Source organism: Plectrocnemia conspersa, unplaced genomic scaffold, assembly GCF_051122295.1.
Source record: "Plectrocnemia conspersa isolate PC_06_02 unplaced genomic scaffold, ASM5112229v1 ptg000002l, whole genome shotgun sequence".
Taxonomy (NCBI): Eukaryota; Metazoa; Arthropoda; class Insecta; order Trichoptera; family Polycentropodidae; genus Plectrocnemia; species Plectrocnemia conspersa.
In genome coordinates, this window is record NW_028277166.1 from 13,686,593 (window position 1) to 13,702,817 (window position 16,225).

General features: G+C 27.9%; 1 protein-coding gene across 1 annotated transcript in view; it reads left to right on the plus strand.

The window, feature by feature from the left end:
* Positions 1 to 12,698, plus strand: part of Msr-110 (DUF3736 domain-containing protein Msr-110) — a 45,263-nt gene extending 32,565 nt beyond the window's left edge. The window contains exons 7-10 of the mRNA XM_088181581.1: positions 9,409 to 9,681; positions 9,877 to 9,996; positions 12,332 to 12,470; positions 12,545 to 12,698. Of these exons, the coding sequence (XP_088037707.1) occupies positions 9,409 to 9,681; positions 9,877 to 9,996; positions 12,332 to 12,470; positions 12,545 to 12,636 (624 nt within the window). The 3' untranslated portion in view covers positions 12,637 to 12,698. The remainder of the gene's footprint in view (positions 1 to 9,408; positions 9,682 to 9,876; positions 9,997 to 12,331; positions 12,471 to 12,544) is intronic.
* Positions 12,699 to 16,225: the final 3,527 nt, after the last annotated feature.

Consider the following 16,225-nt stretch of genomic DNA (forward strand, 5'->3'; position numbering starts at 1 on the left):
TTTAGGTGTCTTTTTAGATTTTAATATATTTAAAAGTAAAGTTTCTAATTGGAAACTCTAGTTGAAGTACTTTATTTATTTTTGCATATCAGTTAAGTCGTAGCATATCTTCAACTATTAAAATCTTAATTTATTATAAATTAAATCAAGCTAATCTAAGCATTTATTAATCAGTATATCATTTTTAACTAAAAATAATACCGAATATAGAAAATCCTATGTTATTATAACTAGTTGACATACTATTGTAACCGGCTTAATTTTATATTCGACATACTATTATTAGTTACATATTCCAACCGGTCAAAAATCTTATAAATAGTGTGTTAGCCGGTTATATATGTATGTATATATGTGTTTTTTTCTTCAAAATTAACATATGAAAAGATCTGTGAGTTGAACATAAAATAAAATGATGAAGTTCTGTTAAGATAATAAATATATTATTTATTTTAAACTGGATATTTTTTATATTTATTTGCTAAAATAATAAATTTCATAGTAAAATATGAAATATATATTATATATATATATAGAAATTAATTTTGATTCATATTCTTGAAATTTAAATCTTGCTATAAATTCACCAAAATTCCTTGATTTTAATGCGAAATTTGATTTACTAAAATTATAAATTGCTCAATGAATCTCTAAATAAATTGAAATAAATCGTGAGCATAAATTCACACATGAAGCGACGATAATCGCCGAGTTTAGAACAATTTCAATGTATTACAAGGTAGGCTGCTTGTAATTTATGTTTGATTCTGATATTCCTTTCAAAATTAATATAACATATAGCTGAATAGTCCTGCTGTACAATCACCGAGCTTTTATAAGTGAAATATAAATATTTTGACACACATCTGACTCAAATTGTTTGGTAACATAAACATGAGTAACGACAGGGAAAATCCGTTTAAAAGAGTTTGATTCGCATGCGTGTATCGATTATAAAAAGTGTGTCATACGATTGTTGTTAATTAGATATTGAGCGATTCTATGCTATTAATATCATATGTGTATTGCTGTGTATATTTTTAATTCATATGCAATGCTTCCCAGCGCCATTATAATTATTTCTAATTAGTGTAAGCGAAGGTTATTTTTTTCGTTGTAAAAACATACGTTTAGGAAGCACCGTTGCAAGGTGAGATATTTGTGGATTTCGTAATTTGATAATTTATATTTTAACCGGTACAAGTTGAACGCTGAAAGAGCCGAAAAGGAACGAACGCGTTATTATGGTAATATTTTTTCCCTACGGCCATAATCGCTTGTAAATACCCCCTAAGTTGCGCTCTAATGGACCGGTCCGATACAAAATAAATAATAGTGCCAGATAGGAAATTGGAATCATTAAATGTCACAAACGTGATGAGCTTATTACACGGCTACAATGCTCGGCGACGTTTTGTGTAACAGTAAAATATCGTCTCAAGGTTGATGCACTCTCGCACAAGAGGAATATCTGTACATATGTACATATTTATGTATAAGCGTATAATGGACAAGGCGACAATGAAAATATTAAGATAAAGCCAAAAAATGATTGGTTATGGCGGTCAGGGATGGTGGTTCGAATCACATCTAAATCGCAACCTAATTACAGGAAGCAACATCATTTTAATTGCATTGGTTGTCATCAATAGATAATTTAACCATGCAGTGATGTTTATTATGTTATTCAATTCTACTAGAAAATGTTTACATTTTTATTATATTAATATATTGATGAACTATTTGAAGATCGGAATATTTTTGGTTAGTCTAGAGTTGACGAGTTTCTATATAGCACACACTGCTATAACTTTTTTGTAAAAAACAATTTTAATAGAAGATATTCACAATAAAGCTGTATACATCATATGTTGAGAATTTGAATATACGTTTAGCATTTTTAGTTATTTAGATTGTGTGTAAATATCATATTCTGCGTTAAAAATAAAGCATGCCAAAATATGAAGAAGGAAACCTTGAAATATACGCTTGCAGAATATAAAATGTGGTATACACTTACAAAGATGGATAGAGATAAAAAATAGATAAATTAATAAGATAATCTTAAAATTGTGGTACAGGATTATTTATTTTGCTTAAGGAATTTTTATGCTTTATTAAGAGGATGTTTCTTAACTTTCTGTTTATTAAAAATACTTGTATTATATTTCCTATTTTACTATACAAATTTAAATGTATATTATATTATCTAATCTAAAGATAAAAAATAAAATAAATATGTATTTTATTATTTTAAGGCACTCCTTTATTTGTAAAACTTTATATTCTTAGTATTTATAATAGTAAATCACACTTTATGATATTTTAATTTGAGTAACATATTAAATATATGCACTATGCAGATAGTATGCATAAAGATATATTGATAAGCGAATCATATAGCATTCAAAATATATAATTATAATTCAACACTCGTCGCATATACGAACCTTGATGATCCATACCTTGATTTTGAAAACTGACTGAACTTGAACCGAATATCGAACTCATTTAACTTATAATATAATATTAAACTGCCGCCTTCTCAACCTTCAATACCATACATAAATTTCAGCTTCTTTCAAGCATCATAAATTATATACAAATCAAAATACCATAATTATCACCTACACAAACATTTAATCGATGTTGTAATTATACACGTCTCTCGGTATTTATCTTTATATATGTTTCGTTAAATCGTACAATTTTATAGATTGATCATAAGATATAAATGTGAAAATATATTGAATTGCGGTTTAGTTGGCAATGAAGTCATGGTGATTGAACTGTCTTCACTTTCGCGCTACGGTTCTAAACCTATCATTATATTTTTTTCGACTGATAAAAAATTTAATTACCGGACAAGATTCGATGTACTAACATACGTGCTAATAATGTTCTGAAACACTAGCTGGCTACTGAGAGGTCGTGACTGTATAATAATTGATTATAACATTGGCGACTCTGTCAGAGCTATTTATTTTAATCGTGCAACTAATCATATTTCTGAAATGAATGTACTGGATGATTGGTCTTAAGTTGAAAAAAGTTTTTAAGAAATATTATTGAAATTGCATTGCGTGTCTTTGCATGTCATTATATAAACGTTTATAATATAATACAATTAATGAATGATTTATTTATGAACTAGAAGAGAAAAAGTAAATGTTTAAGTTAAAATAGTTGTTGTATATATATGATTGTCTATGACGTATGTTAAAAAATTATACAATTTGTTATTAATAATGTGTGTATAAGTAGAAAAATAACAATAACGATCGTTATCCTTGGTCTACCTTATATCAGAGAAGGTCACGCGTGCAAACAACGGGCAATTGTTGTTGGACACTATTCGGCACGACGTTGAATATTAAATGGGTCCACAAATGAACCGCAAAAAAGAAAATACAACATAAAATAACATAACATTACATAGTAGATTGGTTTCTTCTTTAGAAAATGTCAACGAGGAACAATGCTTTGATTTTTTTTGGTTTATTCTAAAAGGTTCCTCGTATATCATCCATGTCATTTTGTACGACGATTAAAAAATATATTGTATAAAAACGTGCAAACATTAACCTTTATAAAGTGTACACATTCGCAAGGTGTTTGTTATTATTTTTTAAGTGATTTTTTTCGAGGTCGCTTTGGAATGTATTAATTCTTTAAGAAGTCACTTTCGTTCGCTATGGTTATATGTGTACGATTTTTGCTCTAATTTTAGATGCATTAAAAAAATACCTTACAAAGTAACATAATTTATGATTACTATCATTGAATTTAATTACCTTAATTTAATTGGAGTCAAAGCCCAAGTGAATGATTGTAGAACACGTTTTATCATTACAAATATAAGAAATTGTTTTCAACTAGGTATTATTAAAAATATACATAAAATTTTATTATTTAATGCACCCAAAAGTTAAAAATATATGCACAGTATAAAAACTTAATTATCAATTTTATCGTACAGAAACTTTTCAAGATTTTTGTAATAAAGATCTCAATTTAAGAAAATCGCTTTTTTCTGTAAGAAGGTTTTTTTTTACTTATTTGACTAAAATTATATATAGAATACAAAATAGTTTAATTTATAAAAAAAAAAATAGTTCTAAATTATTTTTATGCCAAATTAATTTTATAGCCAGTCCTGACACATTTATTATCGACTTATTATTGTGCTACTTACGAGACTGGTTATATGTGTTTACGTTAGCATATTACATTTTAGATTTTAATATATAATTAACTGTAAAGTTTTGAGTCAAAACACTACATTTAGAAATAGAAAAAAAAAATAGGTAAAATATGGAAAATTTTGGTCTTATTGTAATACGACTTTACAAATTTTAAATATCAATTATCCTTAAAATAATTTACTTTTAAATAAAGTCTTGGTATCAATATTAAATTATTTTAGAATGTATAGCGTAAGACAAATATACTGAAAGATCCAGAAATAAAATAATATTAGGTCTCTTTTGCTCAGCTGTTAAATTTGATATATTACTAGCTTGAAATATATTTATATTATCCTGTTATTACAAGTTTATCTTAATATTTGGCTATACACGATTTTTTACGTAATACAGTAGCACGTAATCGGTCGACAGTACGTCGCTGTTCAGTTTCTTCAGCGGTTTTAATGGCATGTATTGTAGTATAGCTCGTAATCGATCTTCAGCACGTCGTAGTTCAACGTTTAATTTAAAAGTTGAAACTACCACAGTTAACCTTGAAATGGCAGTCAAAATGTCACGTCTGTAATAACGGTTATTATCGGGAAACTACAGCGTATCGATAATAATGTTACACATATGTTATATATAGTTATTATTACAAAAAAATCATCCTATCATTATAAAACAACTTAATACAATATTGATTCCTTGGTTAAGATACTTTCATTGTCAAACTTTTTGGTATTACATTAAATAATAAAAAAATATATGTTCCGAAAAATTATGTCTTTCCTTGAAGCAAACACTTTATGGCCCATTAAAAATAATTCTGATCCTCTTTTCATTGATAACCTTGAATTTAGCGATTCCTGGCAAAGTAGTAAAAGCCGATATATCGGATTTTGTCAACTAATGGGTTATTAATTGTAATAATTAAAAACGATCTGTAGGTATTGAAAACTCATAAGATAATTTGATCAGTCAATTTATTTGCACGTACGTCTGTAACATTAATCCCCATCGTTCTCATCTTAAGCTAGATTTTTATTTAATATTGCCTACTAGACATTACAGAATTCGTTGCATTATATCGACGAGGTGTTAAACTCGCCTGTTAGTTGCTAATTTTTTATCGTTCCAATTTACACGTTCTCGCTGCACATACAAGGACAATGCACTCCGGCACGGCCTTTTTTACGTTTTCGTTTTGTCGTCGCTGTCTTCGCACATCTCTTCACCATCATAGCGAAGACAAGACTCGAAGATGACAAGGACGTCGGAGAGTACATAAGCGGAGTGATGCACTGACAATGACGGATGATCGCGAACCTTGCGCGCTCGGAATAAAAAATAGAATTGGATCGTTTTGCTCCTAATGAAATACGTCATCGTATCGAAGAAGTCTTTGTGATTCTATCGATTAGTGCCGGTAGTTTATACTTCCGTCAAAAGTATCATCCTCTTTGTGTGTATCGCATATCGATCGTTATCGGCGATCACGAAGTAGAGATTTAATCTGATTTGTCGCAGCTGCTGTGGCAATTGACCTTAGAAAATATACATACTTTTTGGAGGTCTAATTTCTAGTCTTTTTTGTATTGTATGATTGGGTCAAATGCAAAGTCGCCCGACCTCGCACGGTATTACGTACACGAAATTGATTTACATGAGGACGTATTCAAATTTTGGAGATGCTTATATTATCAGCGTGTTGGGTAATAGTTGGAGATGTACTACATTTCTTTCATTCTGATAGTTGGGTCAATAAAGATTGAATAATGTAAAATAAGTCTGTATACCTTTTCGGAAAATATATGTATTTTATATCAATGGCTACAATTAAAATTTTTTTATAACTGAAAATATACAAATATGGTACGATATTCATTTTTACGTCATGCTTATAGAAAGATAAAACAGTTTATTATTTAGAATATATAGAAAAAAATTAACCGTCTTGTTGATATTTGACGGCTGTTTTTTTATTGTTAAACTTAAATGAACTGATATAATGAGCGAATGTGAAAAAATATTCCTTAAGTCTTATATTTATTTTTAACATTAAATTAGTTTGTGCAATAATTTGTTTTAGATCTTCTTTAACAACTTAAACGCCAGCGACTCACCAATGAGTCACTTCTTGATTATTTTTTCTACAGAAATTATTTTTTTAAAACCAGCTAACGAATTATTTAAAAAAAATTTTAATTATTAAAGATTATTGTACTTACTTCATTTATCAGTTAACCAAATAATTTATAATTATTTTTAGAACGAGATACTGACGCGTGAAGAGAAGTAACAGGTGACTCACTAAAAACTCACTGGCGTTTAAAGGGTTAAAAAAATGTATCTGCATCTGAGCAAAACGATGTCTATTGCCGTTGGAAATGTTTTTGTTTTAGTCTCGCTTCAAAAAATGATAATATTAATGTTTTTAACTATACTATATATGCGTTAGCACAGTTAATACGAGAGATATCTATTTCCTCATAATTCATAATTTAGAAAGAGCTCTAAAGCGATACGGATAATTTATAGATTTTTCTATAAATGTGTTAAAAAAATAAACCAGTAATGATAAGCATATCGAACGTATATCCGTATCGTGCGCTTTAAAGTTAATAGTAGGGGCGTAAACCCAAGCTTGCTATCTCTTTCTAAATTGCAAATAACGATGAAATGGAGTGCTCTCGAACTGACTGTGTTAACGCAAATGATGTATATAAACTTTATATTATTTATTGTAAATTTTCTGTTGAAACACGTCAAGCAAGGACACCATTTCAGCTTTTCCCAGGGGGGGGGGGGGCAAAGGTGGGCGAGTCAGTGGTAGTTTTTTTTAATATTTCGATTTCATTAAGATTCATGGTATTTCATAAAAGTACATACATTTTTCTGATCAAGTTGTCCCTGTTAAATAAAATCTCCTCCAAACGATGTCCCTCTTAAATAAAATCGTGCCGTTGCAGTGAAAACGCTCGGTTATCTAGCGTTCCTGTTAAAACTTTTTATAACAATATTATGCCTTACAATAAGTGAGAATCGAATGAAGCATATCTAAACCGAATTTTGACCAATAAGAGAGCGCAAAAAACAATTATCTCATCTCAGAAGTCAAAAATTCATGTCAAAAGCAATAAAATCGTGTCGGCGCCGTTGCAGTGGGAACGATCGTTACCGAGCGTTCCCACTGCCGACACGATTTTATTCCTTTTGACGTGGATTTTTGACTTCTGAGAAGTGATAATTGTTTTTGCGCACTCCTATTGACCAAAATTCGATTTGAATATATTTTAATCAAGTCCGTGTTAATATCAGTAAGAATAGCTATCATATTTTTAAAAATAGTGTAATATCTATTATAAAACAATGTGCGAGAATGTGTCTGTCTGTACTTCTTCTTCCGCTTATTTATTTAAGAGATAAGTTGGTATTTTTGGACTTGATCTAATGAAAGTTCTAAAACTATGATCAGTTTTAAAACTTTTATTAGGTTAGGTTTGGGAATGGACAGCAAATGGACGTTTCGCAACTGTAAAATTGAGTTTCATAGACATTTTAGAGCAGCATATAATTTCACTAGCGACAAGTCAAATTAAATTTTTGATAGTGGACATATATGTGTATCTATTATTGAAAATGTATTTGGACTTCACTATTGAAAACATAACTTAACTGAAAAATACATATTCACTGTAACATTCGTACTTCGCGTGTTAATAAATAATGATAGTTTATAAATGTATGTATTATATATAGATATGGAAAAGCTAAGATCGTATAATTTTACTAAAACCTAAATAAATTATAGTTTCATTAGTAAATATATATATCTTTCAGTGAAAGCATATTTCGATATGATTTCATTGAAATGACATGTTTAAGAAAATATTTTCGGGATAAATTCAAGCCTTTTTTTAGATATTCTCTAAAGAATTTTTGCTTTAGAATCTGAGAATGTTCTTAAATGGTGTTTGATTTTATATTTATTGTTTGTATCATGTCATGAAGATCAGATTTGTAGTATAAAAGTAAAATATTAAATGCCACTTGTTCCAAATATTTTTGAGTGAATTTTTTCTGACTCAAATATATCTCCAATAAAATGTGTTTATTTTTTTATTCTGAGAAAATTAAAGTATGTGTTTTTCACATTTATTTATTATTTAGGAGGACAATAATACGTAAGTTGGGCTTTATTAAATTTGGTTTTTATTCTTTGGGACAAGTTATTTAAGAGTACTTTTTCTGAAGAGCTTCATTTTTATTTATGTATGTATGTAGATATACGAATATGGCTGGCTCTTTCTAATTGAATACAGGATTTTTTGCGTTCTATCCTAAATGTTAAGTAATGCCAGATACATATAAATAACTTCACTAATTTTTAATGCGCATTAAACATTCAGTAGTTTCTAACAAATTATTTTAAATACTTCACGTTGTTGAAAATACTACACTATGTATATATTTTTTAAAAATAATTTTCATGCCTTATGAATCACTATACTTATTACATGAACATACATAATTTATTATTGTTTTTTTATTATCATAATAAATGCGACTCATTCAGATAGTTCAACGTATTATTATAATTTATAATTAAAATATCAAGGACGCATTTCAAGCATTTTGTATTTTAGTGCCTCATTGTATATTATATATATATATATATATAAACATACATATACACTGTTTATAAAATATGTAAATATATTATTAAAAAAACGCTACTTTTACCGCTGTAACACAGCCGTATTTATACTGCAAGAAAAGATCGTGGCATTTTAAAGTTATATTGTGTGCTTTTTACCGGTGACATGTTTCTCAAGCTTTGCCTTACATATCTGAAATGGTTTCAAGGATTGTTGGAGCGCAGTATTTAATCAATTTGCGATAATTGAGTTTAATTCTACGTTTTTTGTGCAATTACATAATTTATAAAATATAAACTCTTTAACGTATACATGTTCATCAGATATATAGTTTTTCATCGCCGAGCAAGGCCTCCAAGGTTTTTAATGGGTCTGGCCACATCGACCCAGAGGCCAAACCGTCGATATAATAAACAAGATAACGTTTCGGCCGCGTAGGAAGTGTGAAAATGTTATCGTGGGAATTCGTCTAAAATTGTTTCACCAAACAATGTTTGGGTTCATCGATCTTGTCAACGAAACACGTGTTTTATTGCTATTTATATTTTTATCAATTTCAGGCTCCGGCGCCTCAGCAAGCCCATTCTTATCAGATGCCTGAGTATCAACAGCAAGAAGTTCATCAGTTCCGGCCTAGCTTCGTTCCTCCTCAAGTCATGAATCAAAGGCAGTTCCATGTTCAGATTCCTCAACACGTCCAGCAACAACCGCAACAGATGACTCTGATCCCCAGGGAAGTTCGCATCCACGTACAGAGGCTGCAAATGCCTCAGGTTGAACCTGAGTCTGTCCCTCAAGATTCTCACATGCCTCAGGAGGAGCATTTGCAAGAGGTGAGGTTTTTTAACATTTTTTATTCAGCAATAGGTTGTATATTTATTTTCGACAAACCGGTATTATAACGAATTGAATGAGAACAAGTTTTAATGTGTCCTTTTAAACTCGTTTGATTACATTTGAATATACTTCGTCAGGTGATTAAAGTTATTTCACTCATTTTTTTATTCAATGAATTGTTTAATTTTCAGATTCATTTACAACGAATGCCATTGCCGATGATCAGCGAAGATGATTTGAGAGCAGTTCAACAAGCTGTTCGTGCTGCTGAACAAGAGCACGCTGAACAACAACGCGTTGAAGAGCAAGAGGTAAATATAATAAAAACATATTTTAAATATATGTTCATTCGTATGCAACTAATATACTAATCAGATGAGTTATGCGAAAGAACGTTACATAGACATATACATAAATTAGATTAGAAGATAGTTTATTTTTTACACTTATTTATAATTTGTTCAAGGTTCGATTTTTGGACTCCTTATATTTTTTTCGAATTAAAGTCGACTTAAAGATTTAACTTGCTTACTCACATGAAGCAGTAGAAGTAGTCGGAGAACAACTCTTATATAATATAATATAAGTCATTAATTAAGACTGTAGAAGTATTTAAGAAAAGTTGCAGTTTTAATGTTTTTGTGTTTGAATTTATTTGAGCTTTTACATATTTTATTTTTGCTTTAGCTATTTATAGCTGAAGTATATGCATCTACTCAATGTTTATAAATAAGTCAATTGTTCATAACTAGGCATTCTGATTTTAAATGTTTTGCGTTTCTCAAGAAATGAGAATTCGCAAATTAACTTCTCGATTTTCTCGAGAATTGTCGAGAAATGTTAATAAATAAAAAAATATATATGACATATTGCATTTGATTATAATAATACAGTATATTACTGTAGATATCTCTATGCATGTGAAATTTATTTTTAAAGAATTTTTTTGCCAATATTGAAGCATGTAAATTATATTATTTATAGTTATTAAAATGTAAAATAACTTAAATAATGGTAAAACATTTATCACGAACATATTATTAGGTACATTATAACACGTAAATTATCATCTAAAGTGAAATTTGCCATTTTTACGAAAATTTTCGGTGAAAAAATCTAGCAAAAGCTCCCATATATTTTTAAAATCTGCAGATGTTTATATTGGGCTGTTTATTCTTATTTAATTAATAATTATCATCAAAGCAGAGATATGACAGTATCTATAAGAAAATAGTTTTTTTTGCCATTCAAATACTTTTGACCTCTATTAAATGCTTGCAAAAAGCAAACATCTGGCATAAAACTACCCCTTCTTATGCAGTGGTATAAAAAATGCAGTGGTTGCAAAACATTAAAATATATTTGTACAAATTTAATTTTTACCAATAAAGGCTCCATAAAATGATTTCTCGAAATTTTTCGATTTGGCATTTTTCAAGAGAAATTATTTTCGTAATGTCAATTTATTTGCTACAAAAGAATGTCATGCAATTTACAACTTCATCTCAATGCTCTTAAATGGTGTTTGTTATTTCTCAAAAAACGAGAAAATAATCAAAATTTTTCAAAAATTCTTGATGATTCTCAAAAAATTATATATGTAAAATAGAGTATTTATTTATATTCATAATATATATTTTTGTATTTTTTTAATTTACAATTTATGTTAATATTTATACATGTAAATTATATCATATTATAATTAATAATTAAAATACTAGATATAAATGAACAAGTAATATATACGAGTGCATAATTATTTCATTAATAATTTATTTAAAATACCCCTATGAGATAATATTATAATTATTTCTAAAATATTTGATGCATGTTTAATTGAAGATTACTTTCCATCAGATAATATTTATTATTGTAGAAAAAAATACGATTTTGTAGCATTCACATGAAAACATTGAGTCTTGTTTCATTTTGTTTGCGAGCGAATCTTTGCCAACAATACAATCATTCTTAATTAATTGATCCTTGCATTTTTAATACTTTGTTGACTGGTAAATGCTGCCTAGGAGCTTAAAACAAAATATTTGCTAATCGCAATTCCTGGAGTCGGTCATAAACTTTTATTGTTAATCAATGTTTTCAGAGTGTTAATAGAAAATTTCTGCCTCTTTTATCACTACCTGTAATGTGCAGCTGTGAATTTAACGAAGTAAAACTAATACTTATTTATTTACTTAAACGCTAATGCAAAATATAATGTCGCTAATAACTGTCATAAAATTAGACTCAGAAAATAGTTTTAATAGAACTCAATGTAATCTACAACTTTACATTTTTATACAAATTGCTAATTTTATTAATCCGTATTAATATTTATATGCAAAATTTAACGTTGCTAATAACTGCCGTAAATTTAGATTTAGAGATGAGTTTAAACGAACTTATAATATAACTTCTTTGCTAAGAAATTAATCAAAAGTTTAAATCCGTTGAATTAAAATTGCAGTGGTTGTGATTTTTTTTAAATATTTGTATAAATTATTGCATATTTTACAAAAAAATTTGCGAAACATCATAATTTTGGAGATTCTAGAGAAGAAATACTATCTATTATTTTTTTTGCGATTACAAAAAACTCTATCTATTGTTTTGGACAAATCTTTTTATTAATTTTTACTTGTATTTTAGGCACAAGAAGCTCAAGCTCACGAAGCCAGCCATGAAATGTTGGGAAGACAAGCAATGGCTCGTGCTGTGCCAATCCATATTCCAGTACCAATGTCGTTGGTGCATGAGGTTCCAGTTCAAGATCCTGGACGTCCTCATTGTAAGTATAATTCATATTATTTATTCTAACAAAGTTATAATTGAGCATAATACTATTTAAATTATTAATTTCAGATGTGCAACCGCGTTCCGTGAGATCCGCGGATTCTCCTCTCCATCGTGAGAAGCGTGTAAAGCGCAGCTGCTCTTGTGATTGTGCTTGTTAATTAATTACCAAGTAAAAAATAAAAAAAATATTAAAATATATAACATCAACAACGAAAAAAAATAGTTATAGAACACCAAACAATAGTAACTGTAGAAAAAATGTGATTTAAAAAAATATTTATACACACTTAAATGTACATATTATTTTTGGTCAGTGAAAATATTATGTTTTATTTTCTATATAAAGGGTAGTCTTTAAGTGGATTCAGTAAAAGTTGTACATAAACGTTTTATAAACACAGAGAATAAGTATTTTCGCATTTTGTAGGTTTGGTGATATGTGTTATTTTTCTTAATATTTAGATGTGGGTAAATATCTGAATAATGTAATAAGTTTTGCGTTTACGTATTGTACATGATTTTTTGTGTATTGAATATATTTTTGATGAAAACGAAACAATAAGTTCATCTCAAACATGTGATTAAAAAATAAATATTATGTAAATATATATTTGGAAAAATAAAATTTATTTTTAAACAACTGCCTTTTTTTACTTTATTGAAAATTATCAGAATAACTTTTACAAGTTTTAAAGTCATTAAATTATAAACACGTAATTATCTTATAATAAAGTTTGGTTTAAAACTAAGATAATTATTAAATATTTGTTTTAGTTACTTAAAATATTAAATAATTAAATTATATTTTTTTATCCGTTATTTATTGCAACAAATATTTGGTTTAAAACTTCACTAAAATATATATATAGATCCATTTAATTTTAATGTTGTATTGAAATGAACGATTTTGTATATTGCTGTAATATATAATATAATATTATAAATAAAATAGTATATTAAATATATATAAAATATCTTTATCTAATAGCTTATATCTTTTGAACCACAGATGCTATTTTAGTAAGCAAAAATAAATAATTTAAAGTAAGAAACAGTTTTAATAAGGCATGGATAGCATAAATTTATCGCCTCCTCAGTAAAATATTGTCATAAGACAATAGATAATAATACATTTTTAATAGTAATTTGTGTGATTGGATTCGGTATTTTTTGCTATTAAAATATTTGTTATCATATCTTATTAAACTTAATTCAGAATTTTTTGCTTAAAAAACTATTTAAAGCTTATGACTTACTAATAAAATAACGTACTGAGGAGGGCTACAATATACGAATCTCTTATCGAAATGGACGTGAGAAAAAAACTTGTCGCAAATTACGCGTTAAAAATGCGATAAGCATATGATATTAGTCTTCAATCCTCTTTCAGTGACTTTATTATGATGAAAATTGCATACTGTACGTGACAATAACAATAAAGAAAAAAAACAAATGTTTTTCATTGACGAATAGATTGAATGAAATGACATAAGCAAGGCCGAATCTCAGACCGTTTAACGGTCATGCAACGCAAATATTCTAATATGAAGTAAGACGGAAGTAAACAAATCTAGTTACACTTCAAACTCTTCGTATACCGTAATATATTCCGAAGAATTAGCTAAAAGCATTTCTCAACCATCGTTCGGTGTCTTTATAAACATTGACAGACATTAATAGATAAACGCATTTTTTTCAATATTAAAACAGAGAGCAATTAAAAAATGCAATTACACACCAAAATTTTCATAATTGGCCGTAGCATCGAAAGCGAATGCGCAACAAAACCTGCCTCAGGCAGACCAAGCATACATTTTTACTTGCACTTGACTTTCATTTGAAATTCGCTTTCGTCAGAACTTTATCAACAATTTAGTTCTGATATCCCCGACTTTATTTGAACTCGCAACAAATACAATTATACTGATCATCGACAGATTGACTGAAAAACTTCGGAAAAACGCTTCCCTCTTCACGTCAATGTTCGCTTCGGAGACGACTGGATTTTTCAGACGCAAACAAAGCTACGACGCATACATTATATATATACAATAATTTCTCAAACAGTACGTAGACTATAAGTATAATTTTTGACCGAATGATTTTTCCTTATATATAAAAATAAATACACAGTTTGCAATCAATATACTCTGATTTTTTAAAAAATGTTTTCAGATTTTTTTATAATTATAAATAATACAGATAAGCATAAAAAATAAAGATAACAATTTTATTTTATTATTGGAATTTTATTGGAATTTTTAATGATAATTCAACTCTTATTTTTATCAGTTCGCCGCGCCATTTAAATTCAGTTATTTTATCATTTTTGTAACATAATCTAAAATAATAAAATAATGCTGTACAAAATTTTTCCACTTTTATTTTTATTATTTTATATAATTAATAATAAATATATACGAGTATAATATAACATGTAATTATTTATTGTATGAAGAAAGCAAAAACACACGCATGTACTATAAAATTCATAAAAAATAAAATATTTATATATTGCTACGGAATTTTATTCGGTTTTAAAAACTCAATTTTATTTTAAACACAATGTTTACAATGGCAAAAAATAGTAAAAAGATTTAAGAAATATTAATTAGAAATAAGTATATCGTTATAAAGATTTTAATGACCATGTAGTTGGGAAATAATTTTGAAAGGTGAAATCGAAAATAAATCTACCAGTGATCTTGAAGATCCAATTTTATTTATTGCTGAGAATGTAAGCGAAAATATTTAATTAGCTTAGAAAATATGCTGATAAATATCGACCCCAATGATGAAAGAGCTTTAAAAAGAGATGAAAAACTTATATGAAGAAATAATGTTTACATGCAATATGAAAAATAAAAGATAAACTTTATTCATATTTTTTAATGACAGTAAACAGAGAGTGTTTTTATTTTACAAAAAGAGCTAATTTAATTTATATAGTATATATTACATACTGATAATAAAAGCGACATTGAACTAACAATTGTAAAGAATAGAAAATTCCGAATAATATCCATATTATCATTATTTTAAAACATAAAATTTAAATTTTGAAATGGAACATTATAAATCTAGAGTCTATCCACATGGAACACAAAAAAATGTAATATTTGGTTATATAAGAGATACAGTATTTAACTTACTGTCACTGAGTTTTGGTAAATATAAATATATGTTTTATTTTTTTTAGAATAAATTGCAATTGACGTATATTTGACGTAAGACAGGCAGTAAAATTTAATTTCTGAACATTAAATTCTTAATACATGATTATTTAAATAATACTGAGTGACATTTTTATTTGATCGAACGTGTATGGGAACGTGTACAAAAGAAATAAAACATCTTAGTTGTTCAAATACAAAAGGCTTCTCACGGACGATACTCGCAGAAAACCATAATTTCCCATCATAATCATGTTGTCCATTAGAACATTGCATTTCCTCGTCAGTATGAGCATCTTGATAACGTACTGGAAAAGTTATGTTGTCAATCACAAGGAATACGAGTAGCTAATGTTGTAATTTTGGTTCATCAGGGGATAAATAATGTTCTTTATAATGTTTTTTTTTATTGTATACATTTAGAAATAATTGCTCTACATTATTCGCATGTTCGTCACCGAAGCGTTGTAATAAAAATTCAGATTAACTTTACGATAAATATAATGGGATTTTCAATGCAATCAGAAACATAAATTTAGCGAGGATTTTGTGAGACTTAAAATAATATGATAAT